The 17,746-nt window shown below is 41.7% G+C and overlaps 1 protein-coding gene across 2 annotated transcripts; it reads left to right on the top strand.

Annotated features, from left to right (window-relative positions):
- The first annotated feature begins 3,309 nt into the window (after positions 1-3,309).
- On the top strand, positions 3,310-17,130 carry galm (galactose mutarotase). Of its 2 annotated transcripts, none has more exons than XM_022769045.1 (9): positions 3,310-3,384; positions 4,025-4,219; positions 7,562-7,716; positions 9,172-9,285; positions 9,582-9,674; positions 10,126-10,207; positions 13,550-13,700; positions 13,909-14,022; positions 16,629-17,130. In XM_022769045.1, exons 2-9 carry the CDS (start codon positions 4,033-4,035, stop codon positions 16,777-16,779), a joined length of 1,047 nt encoding a protein of 348 aa, XP_022624766.1. In that variant the 5' UTR covers positions 3,310-3,384; positions 4,025-4,032; the 3' UTR covers positions 16,780-17,130. The 2 variants fall into 2 exon arrangements, with proteins under 2 accessions (XP_022624766.1, XP_022624767.1); XM_022769046.1 differs by having other exon boundaries at positions 13,909-14,083.
- Positions 17,131-17,746: the final 616 nt, after the last annotated feature.

The raw sequence follows: 17,746 nt of genomic DNA, 5'->3' as shown, positions 1-17,746 counted from the left end.
TAGAGCCCAACAAAATTAATGGAGCCACGTTAACAAGCAATAAATCTGCATGGCATGGCCTGCTGTAGTCCCTGAACCTTTATGGTATACTGGATGTTGTCTGTCAAAGGGTCCTGAGCTCCTACTGTAAGAACTGTAGGCTGCTGTGCATACGTTGGGGATGTCTATCTGAATGTTTGTATCATGTAACTGTGCAAGCAGGAGTAGAGCAATTTCAAACATAGTTTATGTGTAACAAAATCAATAATTGATAGCTCTAACTGAAGGTGCTTTTTGCATCTGTACATGTCAGACTGAAGTGCTCTGATGTCACAAACATTGCCATATGTGATGGATGGTAGAGATCAGATAGATTCACAAATTTAAGATGGCTGTGTGGATGTCATACTGGTGGTGTGACAAATAAGAAAACGGTTAACTGACAATGTTGCATCATATTCTTTAAATTTAGGTTTAGTTGAATTGAACAATGGACAACGGCTGACATGAAGCGTCCAAAGCTGTTTGCCTTTTCAGGCACTTCAGTAATATTAAAGGTGCTATATGTTTGTTTTTACTCTCGCTACATAGCCAGAACAGCTGTACAGCATTAACAGCTGTTTACTTAAGAGTCCAGAAGAAACGTTGTAGGTTCAGCTTCAAACTTCGTTCCTTTACGCACTTGCGGTGGAAAGCAACACCAGTTTTAATTCTAGTTTTGTTTCTTTTTCTAGCACTTCTTTTCTTCCTCTGAAGTTAGCATGCTAACCAGCTAGCCCCAACCTGTCCCATCTCATAATATTGTTTTTTTTTTTGAGTCACTGTAGCATCCAGCCTGCCCTTACACTCACTCAGTATGAGATGATTAAGAAATAACGCTAACTAAGGCATCGACGACTGAAGCTCTTTGCAGAGAAAACTTACATATTGCACCTTTAAGGGACAAGTCACATAAGTCAGAGCTTTCAGAAAATTCAGTTTGCTGGTTGTATTTGACATTCATGACATGAATGCATTAGGTTTTATCACACCAGAATATAATGGGTTTGATGGTGGCAGTACAATTAGTGCATACACTCGATCTGGCAAACCTGTGATGAGGTGAGCCACGAGCAAACAGTGTTAACTGACTGTGTTAATCTAAAAGTGGGGCAGCCTCACTGACCATGATGAATAAGCTGTGTGAAAATCATCTCATTTTAAACAGTTAATCTCTGGCATAAAAAAATCCTGCATGTCAGACCTGCATGTCAGCCAGTCCATCAAGACAACATTGTACGTCTGCATCTGCTAAATCAAAGTTACAGACCAGACGTTCATATTAGTATTTTCTCATCTTGGTTCGGTTCATGCACAAAAATGACTTTGTTAATGGTGAAACATATAAACAACCTGAGGTCGTGTTTATATTAAACCAGAAAAGCCTGGCTGCTGTGCTGCACATGCAGGATAACTGAGGAGTCTGTGGGAGACAAGTCTGATTGCAAACAGGCAATTTGCTAACACTTCGCATTAGTTTTGTCTTATTTGGAAATACTGTGACCTGTCATGAGCTGTTGTTATGAGCAGGTGAAATTACTTTTGCAAAGACCAACAGGCCACAGTGTCAGTTCTACAGCAGTTAGATCACCACTGACTCAGCCTGTGTGTTTATTTTGATCTGGATGTGATGATGATTTGTTGTTGTATTGTTCCATTCACAAGCACATCGTATCAGCTGTGGTTATTCTGCTAGCATTGCTGCAGTGATGTAGAAATGCACTTAGGTTAATGATAAACAGCTGGAACAGTTGGGTGTGGTTACAGGTGCTACACACCTGAAACTTTTAACCAGAACGGACAATCAAACACTGCTTTTCAACCTGATTTTAAGTTTGAGGATGATGTGAATGAGGGTAACAATGATAGGCCGGGAGGGTGGTGGGGCTAGAACCTTCACTCTAAAGGTAACTTCCTGTTGTATGTTATTTTCCATCTGACAGAGGAGTCCTATAGAAGCACAATGTGAAGAAGCCACACACACACACACACACGTAGAACTGCAACCATTAAACATTTGTATATACAATAATTCTACTACTACACCTGTACAACCGTGCCCTCAGCACTTCAGTGTGCGTTTATAGTTCAGTCATCAGGGGAGGGGAGAGCATGTTTGTTCTAGACAATATAATGTGAAAAAATCTGTCAATGGACAAATGGAAACAGCTTTGCTGTAATGTTTCATGTAATATCTGTATTGACATATATTCTGTGTACATAACTAGATATCATTTAACATTTGTGGACAAATCTGTATATTTTTCAGGGAGGGCAGGGAGTTTTGTTTTAGAGAGAGCAGAATAAAGTTAAGCAATGTCTTCCCCCAAACAGTGTCTGCAGTGTATTTTCTTTCATTCTCACATCTTAACTTACAGATCTTTTTTTGTCTTTTTTTTTTAAATGCCTTTGTCAGCTGTTTTAAATAGGGATAATCACTATAGGCCACACATTCATCAGACCATTCATTCAAAGTAACTCACACATAATCATCCACTGTGTTGGTTATTCCCAGGATAAAAGAAATATCTCTATATAAGGTGCTTCTCAGTATATTCAGTCATATTGAAATGAAACCATATTTGAAAGGTGCAAACACATCACTACTACTGAGGACAATTAAGTCTATTCATGAGTACCCATACAGAAATGTAATGTATGACATATACAGTATGTCCCTATGTCAAGAGTGATGTTGCCATAGATATCACCTTTAAGGAGATGTATTATTATCACATATATACATCCTCGGGATATATAAAGATATAAGTTCATAACATATATGAAATACCCATAGTAACATTTGTATATCTACATATATCAAAAATATCTACCATTATTTTTTTGTATGGTATAACATGTTATGACCCTACTGTATATAAACTAATATCAACATATACTGACAGGGGTATTTTTTTCTGGGAATTCTGGGGGTATACGAAGATTTTAAACCCACAAAAAAAAATTAGCACACAGTGGACATTTTATGAACTGATGCCAGTAGTTCAAGTGTGTCTACTTCACGGCCGATGAATATAGAATGATTTTCCCTCCCTAACTTTATTCGTGGCAGTGTGGAGATGGGATGTAGATGTTCATGTTGTGAAATAAAATAAACTGAACAGATGAATTGATAAATAAAGATAAAATGATTAAAAATAATTTAACAATTTTTGAGGCTTTGTTTTTGATGTCTTGAGCTGGGACAGAGAGAAGAAACCAGCATCTGTAAAATTCTGCTCTAAGTTGCCTGTCAGGCTGCACTGAGGGAATACTTTCCCCTCGCTTTAACGCGTCATCATTATAGGAAGTCGGATGATGACACGTCGAGATCCAAAGTCTCATGACTTAATAAGGTGTTTGCAGGTGAGAGACAGCGGAATAAACCAGAGCAGTTTCAGCTGTTGATATGTTTGTTTGAGTCGCTGATTTTATTGTGAAGAAGTTTGGGTTGCGATCAGTCACGTGGTTTCATGACAGCAGTCAGCAGGAAGTTCACTGCGCTGTGCACAAGTGTGTTGTTTGTTTGTGTACACGAAAAACACAATGTGTCTCCAAAGGCATTTTCACTATTTGGACGCTAGTGCATTTTTCATGCATGTAGGCTACCGATAAGCACAAATGTAGTGTATGCATAAATACACGTGCCGCCTATGGCCTCAATAACTCAGTAAGTCACACTGTACAGTCAGTTGTAACTGTGAGTAATGAGTTGTGGTCAGAAGTAACCCTGAAGCTGGAGGAAATGTAACTTTAGCAGCTTCAGAAAGTTTTCAGACCTCTTCACTTTATTGTTGTAGATTTAATGTAAAATGGAGAAAACTGCTATTTTATCCATCAATCTACACCCAGTAACCAATGATGACAAATCCATTAAGAAATAAATCTACAACACAATAAAGTGTGTAAAAAGTGGAGGGATCTGATTACTCTCTGTAAATCTTATAGAACAGTATTTTAACTTTGATGTTAAGGTGACTTCCTGTTCTGTTGTGGTTGTTGGAAGTGTCCACGATGACTGAGGTGAGCCATCAGCAGTGGGGAGAGGTGTCCAGCCAGGGCAGTGTGGACCTGTGGGTCCTCCAGTCCTCCCAGGTGCGGGTGGAGGTCCTCACCCTGGGTGCCATCATCAGGTCTGTGTCCAGCAGGAGGAAGGATGGTCAGATGGAGGACATAGTCTTGGGCTACGACAACCTGGAAGGTAGGAGGGAATATACCTGCTTGCACAATACATGAGACTTGATGAAGAATATTAAAGATGAATGAAAATGGTCAGATTACAGACTTAGACGATGATTGAAAATGGTGCTCACTGTAGCTCTCTGTTAGAGCAGAGCAGATTTCTGGGTCAGGGATTTGAAACAGTCTGTGGAGGTTCCCTGCCTGGGGAGGGAAATGCTGATCTTAGAGGTTCAACGTAGAAATAAAGTGACTTTTGTATTATTACAAGTATCTGGCGCAACTTCACCTACTGCCAAGGTGCATGGAGAAAGCAAAAAGTCCAAAGAGGTGAAAACTCCAGCAACACTCGCAGAATACAGAAGAACTATCTTATTAGACTGACACGTTTCAGCTTGTGGGCTTCAGGGTCATCACAAAATACATTAAAAGCAACAGTTTAACTGGGTAAGTATGACACACAAAAAATATCAAACAACCAATCGGATGCAAACACATAGACACACATCCAGTACATATCTGCCAATAGGGCTTCTACAGAGGTGGGTTGGGCATATGGCCATGTGGCTTTAGGCCAGTTGTTGTCTCAGGCTAGTAGAAAGGTAAGAGGAATGTCCAGTAGAGGACATGGGTGAAACCATATTTAGTTCATAACCTTTAGAAGTTCACCTAAAGGTTTTGGCACTGTTTGTACTAAACACCCACCCCAAATACACGAACTTTATAAAGTGCTATACATATAAAAGGTAACAAGATGGAACATAGAAAGTACATCATACAAAGTTCATCATAAAATGCATAAATAAACATCCATGGTTTGGATGTATTCATGTTTCTACCTGTACAACCATGCTCCAAGCTATGGAAGCTGAGAAAGGCCATACCCACAAATATTTTTTAATATATTTTTATTATTCTATTATCTTAAGATAGTGAAGATTTGTTATGTTGAGATCACTGAATAATTATCCCTTCATCTTGAGAAAACAAAGCTCCGCTGTCTGTTATCTTGAGATAACAGATAACGGAGCTTAATTATTCCGTTATCTTTATCCGGGATAAAAAAAATATTTGTGGGTATGGCCTTTCTGAGGCTTCCATTCTAAGCACTTCAGTGTACATTTATAGTTTAGTTTAAACTGCTGCATTATGTCACACACCATAACAACAGTATTTGCTTGGTCGCTTTGAATTTGATCAAAAACATTTTAGGCAGCACTTGAACAGGGGAACATGGTCCACCATATAAATTCTCTTCCACATAGTCTTTATAATAAAACTGTGTGAGCTGCATTTGATAGAACAGTAGTGGGACATACAGTGGAGGAAATAATTATTTGATCCCCTGCTGATTTTGTAAATTTACACCCTTACAAAGACATGAACAGTCCATCATTTTTATGGTAGGTTTATTTTAACAGAGAGAGACAGAATATCAACAAAAAATCCAGAAAAAAACATTAGATAAAGGTTATAAATTAATTTGTATTTGATTGAATGAAATAAGTATTTGATCCTCAAGCAAAACGTGACTTAGTACTTGGTGGAGAAACCCTTGTTGGCAAGCACAGAGGTCAGACGTTTCTTGTAGTTGGTCACCAGGTTTATGCACATCTCAGGAGGGATTTTGGTCCACTCCTCTTTACAGATACTCTCCAAATCCTGAAGGTTCCGAGGCTGTAGCTTAGCGACTCGAAGTTTCAGCTCCCTCCACAGATTTTCTATGGGATTAAGATCCAGAGACTGGCTAGGCCACTCCAGGATCTTAATGTGCTTCTTCTTGAGCCACTCCTTTGTTGCCTTGGCCGTATGTTTTGGTCATTGTCATGCTGGAAGACCCATCCACGACCGATCTTCAGTGTTCTGGCTGAGGCCAGGAGGTTCTCATCCAAGATTCCACGGTACATGGCTCCATTCATCGGCCCTTCAGTGCAGTGAAGTCTTCCTGTACCCTTAGCAGAGAAACAGCCCCAAAGCAGAATGTTTCCACCTCCATGTTTGACAGTGGGGATGGTGTTCTTGGGGTCATTCATTCATTCATTCATATTCTACCGCTTATCCTCTAGTAGGGTCGCGGGGGGGCTGAAGCCTATCCCAGCATCCTTTTCGGGCGAGAGGCGGGGTACACCCTGGACAGGTCGCCAGTCCATCGCAGGGCACACAGAGACAAACAACCATTCACTCTCACAGTCACACCTATGGTCAATTTAGAGTAACCAATCAGCCTAGTCCCCATTTGCATGTCTTTGGACTGTGGGAGGAAGCCGGAGTACCCGGAGAGAACCCACACAGGCACGGGGAGAACATGCAAACTCCACACAGAAAGACCCCGTGTCTGAGCTGGGACTTGAACCCGGAACCTTCCTGCTGTGGGGCGACAGCGCTAACCACTGCACCACCGTGCCGCCTTCTTAGGGTCATATTCAGCATTTTTCTGCCTCCAAACATGGGGAGTCGATTTGATGCCAAAGAGCTCAATTTTGGTCTCATCTGACCACATCACATTCTCCAGAGCCTTCTCTGAATCATTCAGGTGTTCATTGGCAAACTTCAGATGGGTCTGTACATGTGCCTTCTTGAGCAGGAGGACCTTGCAGACACTGCAGGATCTCAATCCATCACGGCGAAGTGTGTTACCAATGGTTTTCTTGGTGACTGTGGTCCCAGCTGCCTTGAGATCATTAACAAACTCCTCCCGTGTAATTCTGGCCGATCCCTCACCTTTCTCAGAATCATCCTTACCCCACGAGGTGAGATCTTGCATGGAGCTCCAGAGCGAGGGCAATTGACTTTTATCTTGTATTTCTTCCATCATGCCAACAGTGGTCTCTTTCTCATCAAGCTTCTTGCTGATGCTCTTGAAGCCCATTCCAGCCTTGTGCAGGTCTACAATCTTGTCCCTGACGTCCTTTGACAGCTCTTTGGCCCATGGTGGTGGAGAGGTTTGAATGGAAGAGATTGATTCTGTGATAGGTGTCTTTTATACACATAACGAGTTGAGATTAGGAGTACTTTCCTAACGGGACAGGACTAATTTGACTGCCTCATGGGCACACAGCCGCTCTGTGGGGGTCAGAATTCTTGCTGGTTGGTAGGGGATCAAATACTTCTTTCACTCAATCACATACAAATTAATTTATAACCTTTATTTAATGTTTTTTTTCTCTCTGTTACAATAAACCTACCATAAAAATTATGGACTGTTCATGTCTTTGTAAGGGGGTAAACTTACAAAATCAGCAGGGGATCAAATAATTATTTCCTCCACTGTATGTCCAGGGCTGAGGGAGTGTACGTGAAGTGAATGTTAGCCAGGCGTTAGTTTGGTGAAGGTGAAGAGGAGTAACCTGTGCTGTGTTGTCAGGTTATGTGTCAGATAAGCGGTACCTGGGAGCTGTGGTGGGCCGTGTGGCCAACAGGATCGCACGGGGGCGCTTCGTCGTGGAGGGAAAAGAGTTCCAGCTAGATATCAACAACGGGCCTAACGCACTGCATGGAGGGCTGCGGGGCTTCAACAAGGTAAGACTCAGAGAATGAGTTTGTGTCTCATCAGCTCCAATACATTTGTACAAATCTTCTATGTATCACTTCTCAGTTGCAGGTAAATGACTGAGGCATGACAGTCTGTCCTAACAGATGTACCAGTTTGTGTCTGTAATTGTTTTCATATTACTGTGAACACATAAAGGAATAAAGTGAAATGAGCGTCTGTCTAGAGAGATCAGTTTTTTATGCCAGGCATTTGCAAGCATTATGGATGGTCAGACATCATCTCCAAAATACCCGTAATCCCTTGCATTGTCAGGTTAGCGTGCTCTCACTGTGCTATGACTTATTGCTGCTAGTCTTAAAATGACATTTTTCTTACCTGCCTGAAGCAAACACTGCCTGGTGTAAACTCACTCAGTCACAGCTTCTTATTGTGCTAAACCACAGCACACTGACATCATACACATTCTGCTGGGTCTCTGATCTACACCCTTTTTAATAGATTTAGCCTCATAAACATCAAATCATTTATTTAAAGTTCCTCACCAGACATGTTTGAACTCTGCAAAAATCCTCTGCTATGATTCATATTTTGTTAAACATAGTTGTCACACATAAAAGTGAAGAAAACTCAAAAACTGGGTCTGAAGCTCATCTCCTCTTACTTCCTGATTGAGAAATGTGGATCAGGCCTTTAGCCCCGCCCATCACCTGCTGTCTCCAGGTGGACAGGTGAAAGAGCAGAGAGTATCAAGATGGTTAGAGGAGGAAACATCAGAGAGACTCAGCCTCATGTTTGAGCCTCAGTCAGACCCAGACTCAGAGGAGGAGTCTGAGACCAGAACCAGAGACTAGCAGACGGATCAGAACAGTTAGCATAGGTAGCATCTTTTATTTGTTTATGTTGTTTGTTAGCTAGTAGCTGACAGAGGTTAACACAGTGTTAGCGGTTGTGCTAATGCTAACTCTCTCTCTCTGTACTGACAAGGTTTGAGGTGTATTTAGCCCCGCCCCCCATCCCCACAAGTTGGCAGGATTGGTTCCTGAGGTTTGTGACATATGAAACCCTGGCTGTCTGAATCTGTGTTTATGAGACTGTCATTGGTTCACTGCAGTTCAAGGTGGAAACACTCAGTCATGGTGTTGATGATTATTTCACTCTTCATATGTCTTGTATTATATAAAACATCATATAGATGTTAACAAGGTTGAACACTGGATTTGGAAAAGAAAGAAGAGCTTTGGAAGACAACCTCTTGATTGCTCTAAGTCAGACTGATGAAGCCTCATATACGAGTTATAGCTGTGTATCCAGTGAATATCTGCAGCTGTTCTTCTCACACTATTACTCCACAACATGTAGCTACATTTGTGCTTCCTGTAAATGTAGATTTTTATTTTACATTACCTCTTGTAAAAATGACTACTTCTACTTTATGATCCTGTACAGTATATACTGCATAATACTCTGTACATGTTTGTCAGGCTGTCTGGCTTGCTACAGCAGTGGGAGGTGGTGTACAACTGAGTCTTACCAGTCCGGATGGAGACCAAGGTTATCCTGGAGAGGTTCAGGTCTCTGTCACCTACACCCTACAGGTAAATACACCTGCTTCGGACATTTTTCAGTTCATCAGTTGAGGTTTGCTTCTAGCTGAGGAGTTTTGTCTTATGAAGGATTCAGTTTAATGTTTAATTAAGAGATCAAAAAACTTTTGGTAAAACCAAACAACCTGGGATGAAAAAGGTATTTGAAAAACAGTATTTGTCACAGAAGGTGGAGAACTCAGAAACAAACATTTCCACAGTTTTACCAGACAGACATTTTATTGATTTTGAATATAAATAAATGGTTTGCAGATGTGAGTTCAGTAAGATCTGAGTTGTGTGTTCAGGGGGAAACACTTACTGCTGAATACCAAGCCAGGTCGACCAAAACCACCCCCATCAACCTGACCAACCACTCCTACTTCAACCTGGCTGGACAGGTAAGAGCACGTGATCAGCTGTGAGATCATCCAACGTGTCAGAGCTGTAGTTGTTGTAGGAGAGATGGAGGAAATACAGGGGGAGGAGAGAATACAGAGAGAGATGACGTTGTTTTAGTTACTAAAGGTAAACCATCAGCCCGTCAGTCAGTCAGTCAGTCAGTCAGTCAGTCAGTCAGTCAGTCAGTCAGTCAGTCAGTCTTAATCTATTCAGGACCTGAGCAGCAGGTGAGTGTGGAAGGTGACAAAGGTGACAGAGACCTCTGGTGGCCAGGTGGTGAAAGACAGGCGATGCAAAGGTTGTGCGTGCGTGCGTGCGTGCGTGCGTGCGTGCGTGTGTGCGTGCGTGTGTGTGTGTGTGAAGTGGGGAGTGTTTAAAAGGCAGGGGCAGACAGAGGAAACAGATTAGAAGGTGAGTTTGACCGACGTGTGTGTGTGTGTGCGTGCGCAGGGTGCAGCAGATATCTTTGACCATCATGTGTCCATCAGTGCTCAGTCCTACCTGCCTGTGGATGACACATCGATTCCTACAGGTACGACATTTACATCATGACACACAACACAGCAAAGGGAAGTGATTTATGTAAATGGAGTTTAAAGTGTGTGAAAGTCTGTTTATGTGAATGTATGTGGAAAGTGTGTGCTCCATGGTGCTTACAGATCACATTGAATCAGGGAACACCTGTTTAGTTGTGGCCTCATGTTGTAGTTGATTCTGTTTAAATACACCAACCACAAACCTGTGAAAGTCACCACAGACACCTGATGTAAAACTCCAGCACACTGTGAGTTACAGAGACATCAATGTGTAAACTCGTTTGGCTTGAATGCAACAGACGTTGATTTATATTTAAACGTCCTCTGTAAGAGACCGACTGAGTTTCTGACAGCAAGGCAGAAAACCATAAAGTAAAGATACAGTCCAGGTCAAGTATTTGAATAGTTCCACAGTTTTTTCTTCTTCAGACTCTGAGCTTCAGCACATTACATTGGAAATACAAAAGTGTGAAGACAGACTGAAATAGATGTCATACGGACAGAACAGAGATACATAGTATATTTACAAGTAAGAACAATCAAGATAACAACGTTTTAGATTATTACAAACATATATGAAGAATATGATCTGGGAGGAGATTAACCGACTTCCAGGTGCCACCAACAGACAGGACAGGGTGAACAGGAATGGAGCCAGAACAGTTCTCTGTGGAGACCCAGTGCTGCTCACCACTGTACCTGTCAGGTGATCCACTATCCAAGACGTGAAGCAGGGAACCACCCCCATCCCCTCCAGCATGCCTTTAAAAATGGCTGATCCAAGAAAAGCAAAAATTAAAGTTAAGTAAATTAACTTTGAAAACTCACTGGCATTATTGAATTCAAACCAGGAGGAACTGGCATCTGTATGTGACTCAGAGGGAAGTGAGGTCAACATATCCAGCCTCCACAAGATGTGCCCATCAAAATGTGTTAACATCAGCTCCTGAAAGCATGAGGTTCACTTCACCACATAATGTTTGGGATGACAAAAATCAGCTTCTGCCGGTACAACCGCTGGTTACCAGCTGTACAACAACAAGTTCAGTAGTGATATACACAGCCAGCAGCTGGTGAGCAGCTTCAGCTGAAACCCTCTACTATACTAGTAGTACTATACCTGGTTTTGATTTCTCTTTCTTTTTCAACTACACAGTACACATTCATTGACATTATGGTTCCTCTCAATCTTTACATTTTTCCTTTGACAGAAATCTTTTTTTTTCAGCTCCGCAGCAGAATGATCTTCTCCACTAGCCTCTCTGTGTCTGTGTCCAGAGATCAGGTCCTGTCGTCTTTGTTGCAGTTTTATATAACTGTGAAGTCCTCATTTACTTTGTGTGAATGACTCTGTGTGCTTGGTACAGTATAAACTTTAATTATGGTGTACGCTTGCTGTAATGCCTGTTCATACAGACATGTGGAAACATGAACACTTGTACTTTTGTGTGGGGGTGTGTTTCTTCATGCTCTGTCAGACAAACATTCATTACTCTGCAATTAGCTTTGGTTTCCCCTGGAGACAGAGGAGCTAATGACTGTCTATTTATATCACAGAATCAGTGTTACAATGGAAATCCACCTCAAAGGCTGAATTAGAGCATGGCTTTAAAATATGGATTAAATTCTGTGTCATGCACAGTTAAAATTAGTAGTCTGTACTCAGTACTTGACTCCCACCCTGTGCTTTCTGCCTGTTAAATCCCCAACAGGAGGAGATTTTGAGGGTGAGATGAAGTTATTTTCAAAGTAAATCTGTGTTTTTTCTTTCCATCTCAGCCCTCTGTTCAGACTCAAACACAAGCTTCTCTAAAGCTTCTGGAAAACAGTGATGTGAGCGACCCAGTGACGGCTGTGAGGCAGTGACGTTAAGACGGTTGTCTTTTGACCTTCATTGCCTGTAGCTGAACACACAGCACAGCTGCTGTCATTAACCTGGATTTATGTTGATTTTGTCACACGACACCACAACGTTTGAAAATCATTTTATCACTGCAGTGCAGCAGCTTGGGAATGATGGTGAGCATGTAGCATCACAGAGAGCAGGAGGCTGAACACAGGTGTGACAGGATGAAACCCTGCAGGGTTACATTGTTCTGTATCTGCTGAGTCAGGGTTGAATCTATGACAGCTAAGTTAAGAAAACAACTCCTTGTTGTCTCTAACTGCTTGTGATCACTAAATGTTGATTGTAGCAATTGCAGGAAAAAAGTGACGGACAATATCTTTCTTTTGCTGCATGAAGTCAACATAAATACAAAAGTGGGGAGTCATTCACCCCGAAAAACCTTCTTTCTTAAAGAGACAGTGTCACCCTCTCCACAGACCTGACACTGAAAGACATGTAGAGAACATACAGCACAGCAAGCTACCAATTATGGTGAATTCTGTTAATATACTACAGTACATCCTATGATACAGCACAGCTGTTCAGTATCTTGTATTTATGTTGATTGTTTCAGATAATGTAGTGACAATTAGACAATGATTTGTTCAGCAGGTGATTTTCACACGAAAGCAGTGTTTTTAAAAATGGATAGCATAATATAGACATAATCTACTATGTATAGCTACATAATATACTATGGACTGTATGTCTTACTGTCCTGGAAGACAACCAAGCAAAATGAGGCTTTTTAGAGCTGAGGCTACTCCTGATCCCTGGCCTGGGTCCTCATTGATCGAAACATGAATAGAGAATCTGTTTAGTGTTATAATAAAAATCCTATGGAGCTTGTGTCAGTGCTCGGTCATATGGAAGGAGAACATACTGATGTGGAAATCCGTACAATTGATAAAACCAGGCACACAGGTGAATGAACTGTGAGGTGAAATAATAATTGGAGGAGGACTTGGCGTTCATGGTAAGATTAGACCTGTGACCTTCAGAATAAAAGCAGCGCTCAGTCATGTTATAGATGGCTGTTAGTGTTCAGTTAATGTCATTTCTTATTTATAACCACTGAACAAAAGCACAGAGCAATAACCCTACCAGAAACACTTGAATCTGTGTCCTCTCCTGTCTGCTGCAGCAGTCAGGTGTGAAGTCGACACTGTGCATAATTAATGCATGATTTCTGTGTGAGGATAAAGTTAAGGCTGGAGGAGGTAGAACATGCTGTGACTTGCGTTTTTTCAGTCTACATAGAAAGTAGAGGATATTGCAGTGTTTTCACTAACATAAGTTACAGTTTGATCTTTCATTACCTGCACTGATAATTACATGCTGCGTCACATTTCTTAAATCTTGTGTGTCTGAAAGAAATCTAAATATGTGCTTGGATTCTGAATGCCAGATATGATATAAGATCCCAACCAATAACTTGATGCATCCACAGGAGAGATCAGAGCAGTAGAGGGCACGCCCTTTGACCTCAGAAAGCCTGTTCTGATTGGCTCTCGGCTGAAGGAAGTTCCAGGCCCAGGGTTTGACCACAACTTCTGTCTGTCATCCCCTGGAGACGGCTGGACAGAGAGACACGCTGCCAGGTCTGCTGCATATTCTCTCTCTCTCTCTCTCTCTCTCTCTCACACACACACACATATACACACACACACACACCACACACACACACACAAACACACACACACACACTTTATACACAACACACACACACACACTTATACACAACAAACAACACATACACACTTGCGTTTGTCTTGAATAACGTCTGACAGGAAACTTTCTTAACCTCAGAGTGTGTCACCCAGCCAGTGGGCGTGTCCTGGAAGTTTCTACCAGCCAACCAGGAGTCCAGTTCTACACCGCCAACTTCCTGGATGGCTCCATCGCAGGAAAGGGCGGGGCTAGGTATGGGAAGCACAGCTCCTTCTGCCTGGAGACACAGAATTGGCCTGACGCTGTCAACCAGGTATGATGATGATGATGATGATGATGATGATGATGACGATTATGATGATTGAGAGGAAGTCATAGTTGTTGTCTGGGGAGACGTGCTGTTAAAATCAACTATTATTTGGTTTTCTAATATTATTAAAGGTTCCGTAAACGATCGTCACGGCCACTAGATGTTGCACTACACCACCAGCATCTCAGACCAAAACTAGTGCTTCTTCTGCCACAATGTCCAGCCTCCTTTTGGCCACAGCCCCCCCTCACTTCCATTCACGTTCTCAGTCAGCAAGGTGTTACGGAGCACAGTGAAATCATCCAGTAAACACAACTAGAAGTAGCACAACTGAAGAAAGTTTCCCTGTCAACACGAGAGCCAAAAAAAACAATCACAAACAGAAAACCGTTAGCCCACGCTAGCATTGCTGTCATATGCTCCACAGCAATGCTGACTGTTAGCCAGCTGACGATAGCAACATTTGTCTGCTTTAAAACTCAAACTAAAACTTTCCGGATGTTTTGACGGTCCCCGGGCCGGCGAGGATTTGAGCTGGTAGTCCTGTGTTCTGGTCAGATCTCTCTCTCTTTGTTTTGGGCCTTTTAGGATAAAAAAAAAACGTGGTTTCTTCTTCAGTGAGGAAATTCTGGAATGTCACTTGTCAATGTCACCTGAACGCCTCATACTGCACTATACCGGCTCACCTGTGGGCGGAGCCTGTGTGTTTATAAACATGGGGAGGGTTTAACGGTTTAACAGGAGGGACTCAGATGTACTAACATGCACATGTACGTGCACTAACACGCAGCGCGTGACCAGACCGGCAACCAAAACAACGAGCAGAGAAACACACACAGAGGGGTGTGGCTTCGTTCTAAAATAGTCGTTTGCTGTTGTATTAATGTTTGAAATCTCGTTTATAGAACATTTATGACAGATTGAAATTGCAATTTTCTCTGTAAATGTATCTTAACTCATAATTTAATTCATGAAGAGCAATAATGAAAGCATTAGTTACAACTTTATTAGGGGTTTCACACAAAGTAAACTGGGTGGTGGTAAAATATACTAAACTCAAGGTTTACTTACACATGCTGAAAAAGCCTGTGGAATATGGTCGAAAGTTCCAGAACAAGCATGTGAGTAAATGAAGCTTTGTTTAGAATACTTTCCCATGGATATGCACCCTGTCACATACACGCTCAGTGAGTGTGACAATAAGTTCTACTGAAAAACAAGCAATTTATTATAATTAAAACATAAGACAAATAAGTAATGAGGTGTGGTATTCGCCAGTTTAGTCATGACAGCAGTGCATGTACGAGTAGTGCATGTGCTGTGGTGGTGTTGTATGTGCAAAAGCAAAACAAGAGGACAAGTGAACACACAGGCCAGCTTTTATACCCTGGAAGGCCCAGGTGAATAGCATCAACTGACGACCCTCCCATGCCAACCAACCGATTGCCTGCCAGTGTGGGCAAGGACAAACTCCAAGACAATGAGAGAGGTGTCACCCCCCCCACCCCCCACCCCCCCTCTTAAGATCAAGGTTCTTCCTTGACATCTGAAACAAAACAACACAAGTCAAAAGACAATACCATAAAGTCATACAAATGACATAGTCCTACATTCCCTCAGTTTAAACAGTCAACTACAATGGCCGTTACCCAAACCTATACAGCAACCACTGTTACCCAATCTTACCAGCTCTGATCCCCCACCCAGCCACCTTGGACCCAGAGCAGCACCTTAAGGATGAGAAACAGTTAGCAGAGCAGGGCAAGTGACAAGTATCTCATGTAAGTCGTGGAATAATAATAATAAGTAGAGTTGATCCGATAATGATGCTAGTATCAGAAAGGCCTCAGATACCACGTTATTTATTAATAATCTTGATAGTTTCACAGCCAGATATAAAATCGGGTTTCCTGGAAATCAGTTCTTCTATGGTGCTCTAAAACAGTGCACTGTGCAGTAACTGACAGCTACTGTTCTAGAGCGGCGAAGAAGAAATGATTGGTGGTAAATAGTGTAACATGAGCTATTACCAAAATGTCAGCAATTTGGCAACATGTCGCACTAGAAAAAGACCCACCAATAAAAAAGATAGCGTGTACAGTATGCAAGGCTTTAATTTCAAGGGGTACTACTGTCAGGACAGCTAGTGCAGGAAGCTTATTTATTCCTAAGTTTAATTATTTTCATGAGTGACAGTCAAATTAGATCAAAGAAAGATTCCATAGCGTTCATGTTTGAGCCCTGACATACAACAATATCAATCATATCACATCCATACAGGGTTAGGAGCATACAGCTGTTGACATTTCCTTTTAAAAGCAATGGTATCAGATCAGTTCTTGGTGTTGACAGATAAACAAGCTCAGGTATCAGAATTAGTATTGGGTGGAAAGAGGAAGGAAAAAATTATCAGAACATCTCTGTATTAAAGTCCATTTGTGTGTGTGTGTGTGTGTGTGTGTGTGTGTGTGTGTGTGTGTGTGCGTGTGCGTGTGCGTGTGCGTGTGTGTGTGCGTGTGTGTGTGTGTGTGTGTGTGTGTGTTGTCAGGTTTCATTTCCTGACTGTCTCCTGCGCCCCGGTGAGAACTACCAACATGTCACTCACTTCACCTTCACCACGGTGTGATCTGACCTCGACCTGCAGGGGGATACACAAGAAGAAAACTGGGTGTCTTGAAATAGAAAGTGAAGTCCAGTAATTCATTGTACTTTTTCAGGGCAATCTTAGTTCCTGTCTGTGTAACTGTAATTCAATGCTGATTATTTTTGAATGTGAAGAACTTTCTCAGTGCTGTGACGGGTTTTCCAGGCAGATTGATGGCAGCCTGTGCAGGTTTGGTGTGGGGCAATGACATGATGCTCTCATGGTGATGATCTGTGATGTGATGATCCGGTGCCATATTTCTTACATTAAACCAAAAAGTCATAAAGAGCCTCCTCATTCAAGCTGGTAACTGCCATTTCGTCCCCTTCTACCTGAAATTTTTGTTGAGGTGTTTTTTAAGTCGTATTTATTTTTGGACCTCTTAATGAGGAAACAAAAAGGTTATATCTCCAAAGTTGAAATCTTATTGGGTTTTATAAGGTTCTACTTCTGAGCAAATCAGCACTTAGAAATGCACACAAGACGACCTCTGTCAGGTCACCTCACTGCTCAGTGACGGCGGGAATAGGAGCAGACAAGACAGAGAACTAAGTGGAGATGAGAAAATGTCCTGTAACACGAGGTCTATAGGAACAAGAAGGACGGCAGTACAGAATAAAGTTCAGTCTCTTGTCAATTGTTTTACATCTTGCTGAGGAGTTTATTTTCACTGTAAACATGTTGGCACGCTAGGCACCTAATGCCTTAAAGGTAATTAAATAGTCTACATTTTAATTGATAGCTTTTTAATTGCACAATAAACCCAAATTTCATTCATTCATCCATCTGTTTTTCTTTCTTCCCCCACAATTAGACACAAGATATTTTGGTGCATCAGACTTGAACAAAACCTTCATCCTGAGCTGCTACACTTACCTGCTGTCTAACCTAAAGAAAACTTAAACTAGCGGTTGCTATATCTAATTGGCCTCTGCACTGGAAAAATATTGAGCACTGACCTTTACCCTTAACCTGCAATGCTTTTTTTGAATAAGAAAAAAATGATTCATCACAAAACAAGA

This window comes from Seriola dumerili, unplaced genomic scaffold (genome assembly GCF_002260705.1).
Source record: "Seriola dumerili isolate Sdu_G_001 unplaced genomic scaffold, Sdu_1.0 BDQW01002174.1, whole genome shotgun sequence".
Classification (NCBI taxonomy): Eukaryota; Metazoa; Chordata; class Actinopteri; order Carangiformes; family Carangidae; genus Seriola; species Seriola dumerili.
This window is presented reverse-complemented; position numbering and strand designations above follow the sequence as displayed.

Coding starts and splice junctions, on each gene's coding strand:
- galm (XM_022769045.1), top strand. CDS start 4,033: ATGACTGAGGTGAGCCATCAGCAGTGGGGAGAGGTGTCCAGCCAGGGC. Junction 7,717..9,171: donor GGCTGCGGGGCTTCAACAAG/GTAAGACTCAGA, acceptor CATGTTTGTCAG/GCTGTCTGGCTTGCTACAGC. Junction 9,675..10,125: donor ACTTCAACCTGGCTGGACAG/GTAAGAGCACGT, acceptor GTGCGTGCGCAG/GGTGCAGCAGATATCTTTGA.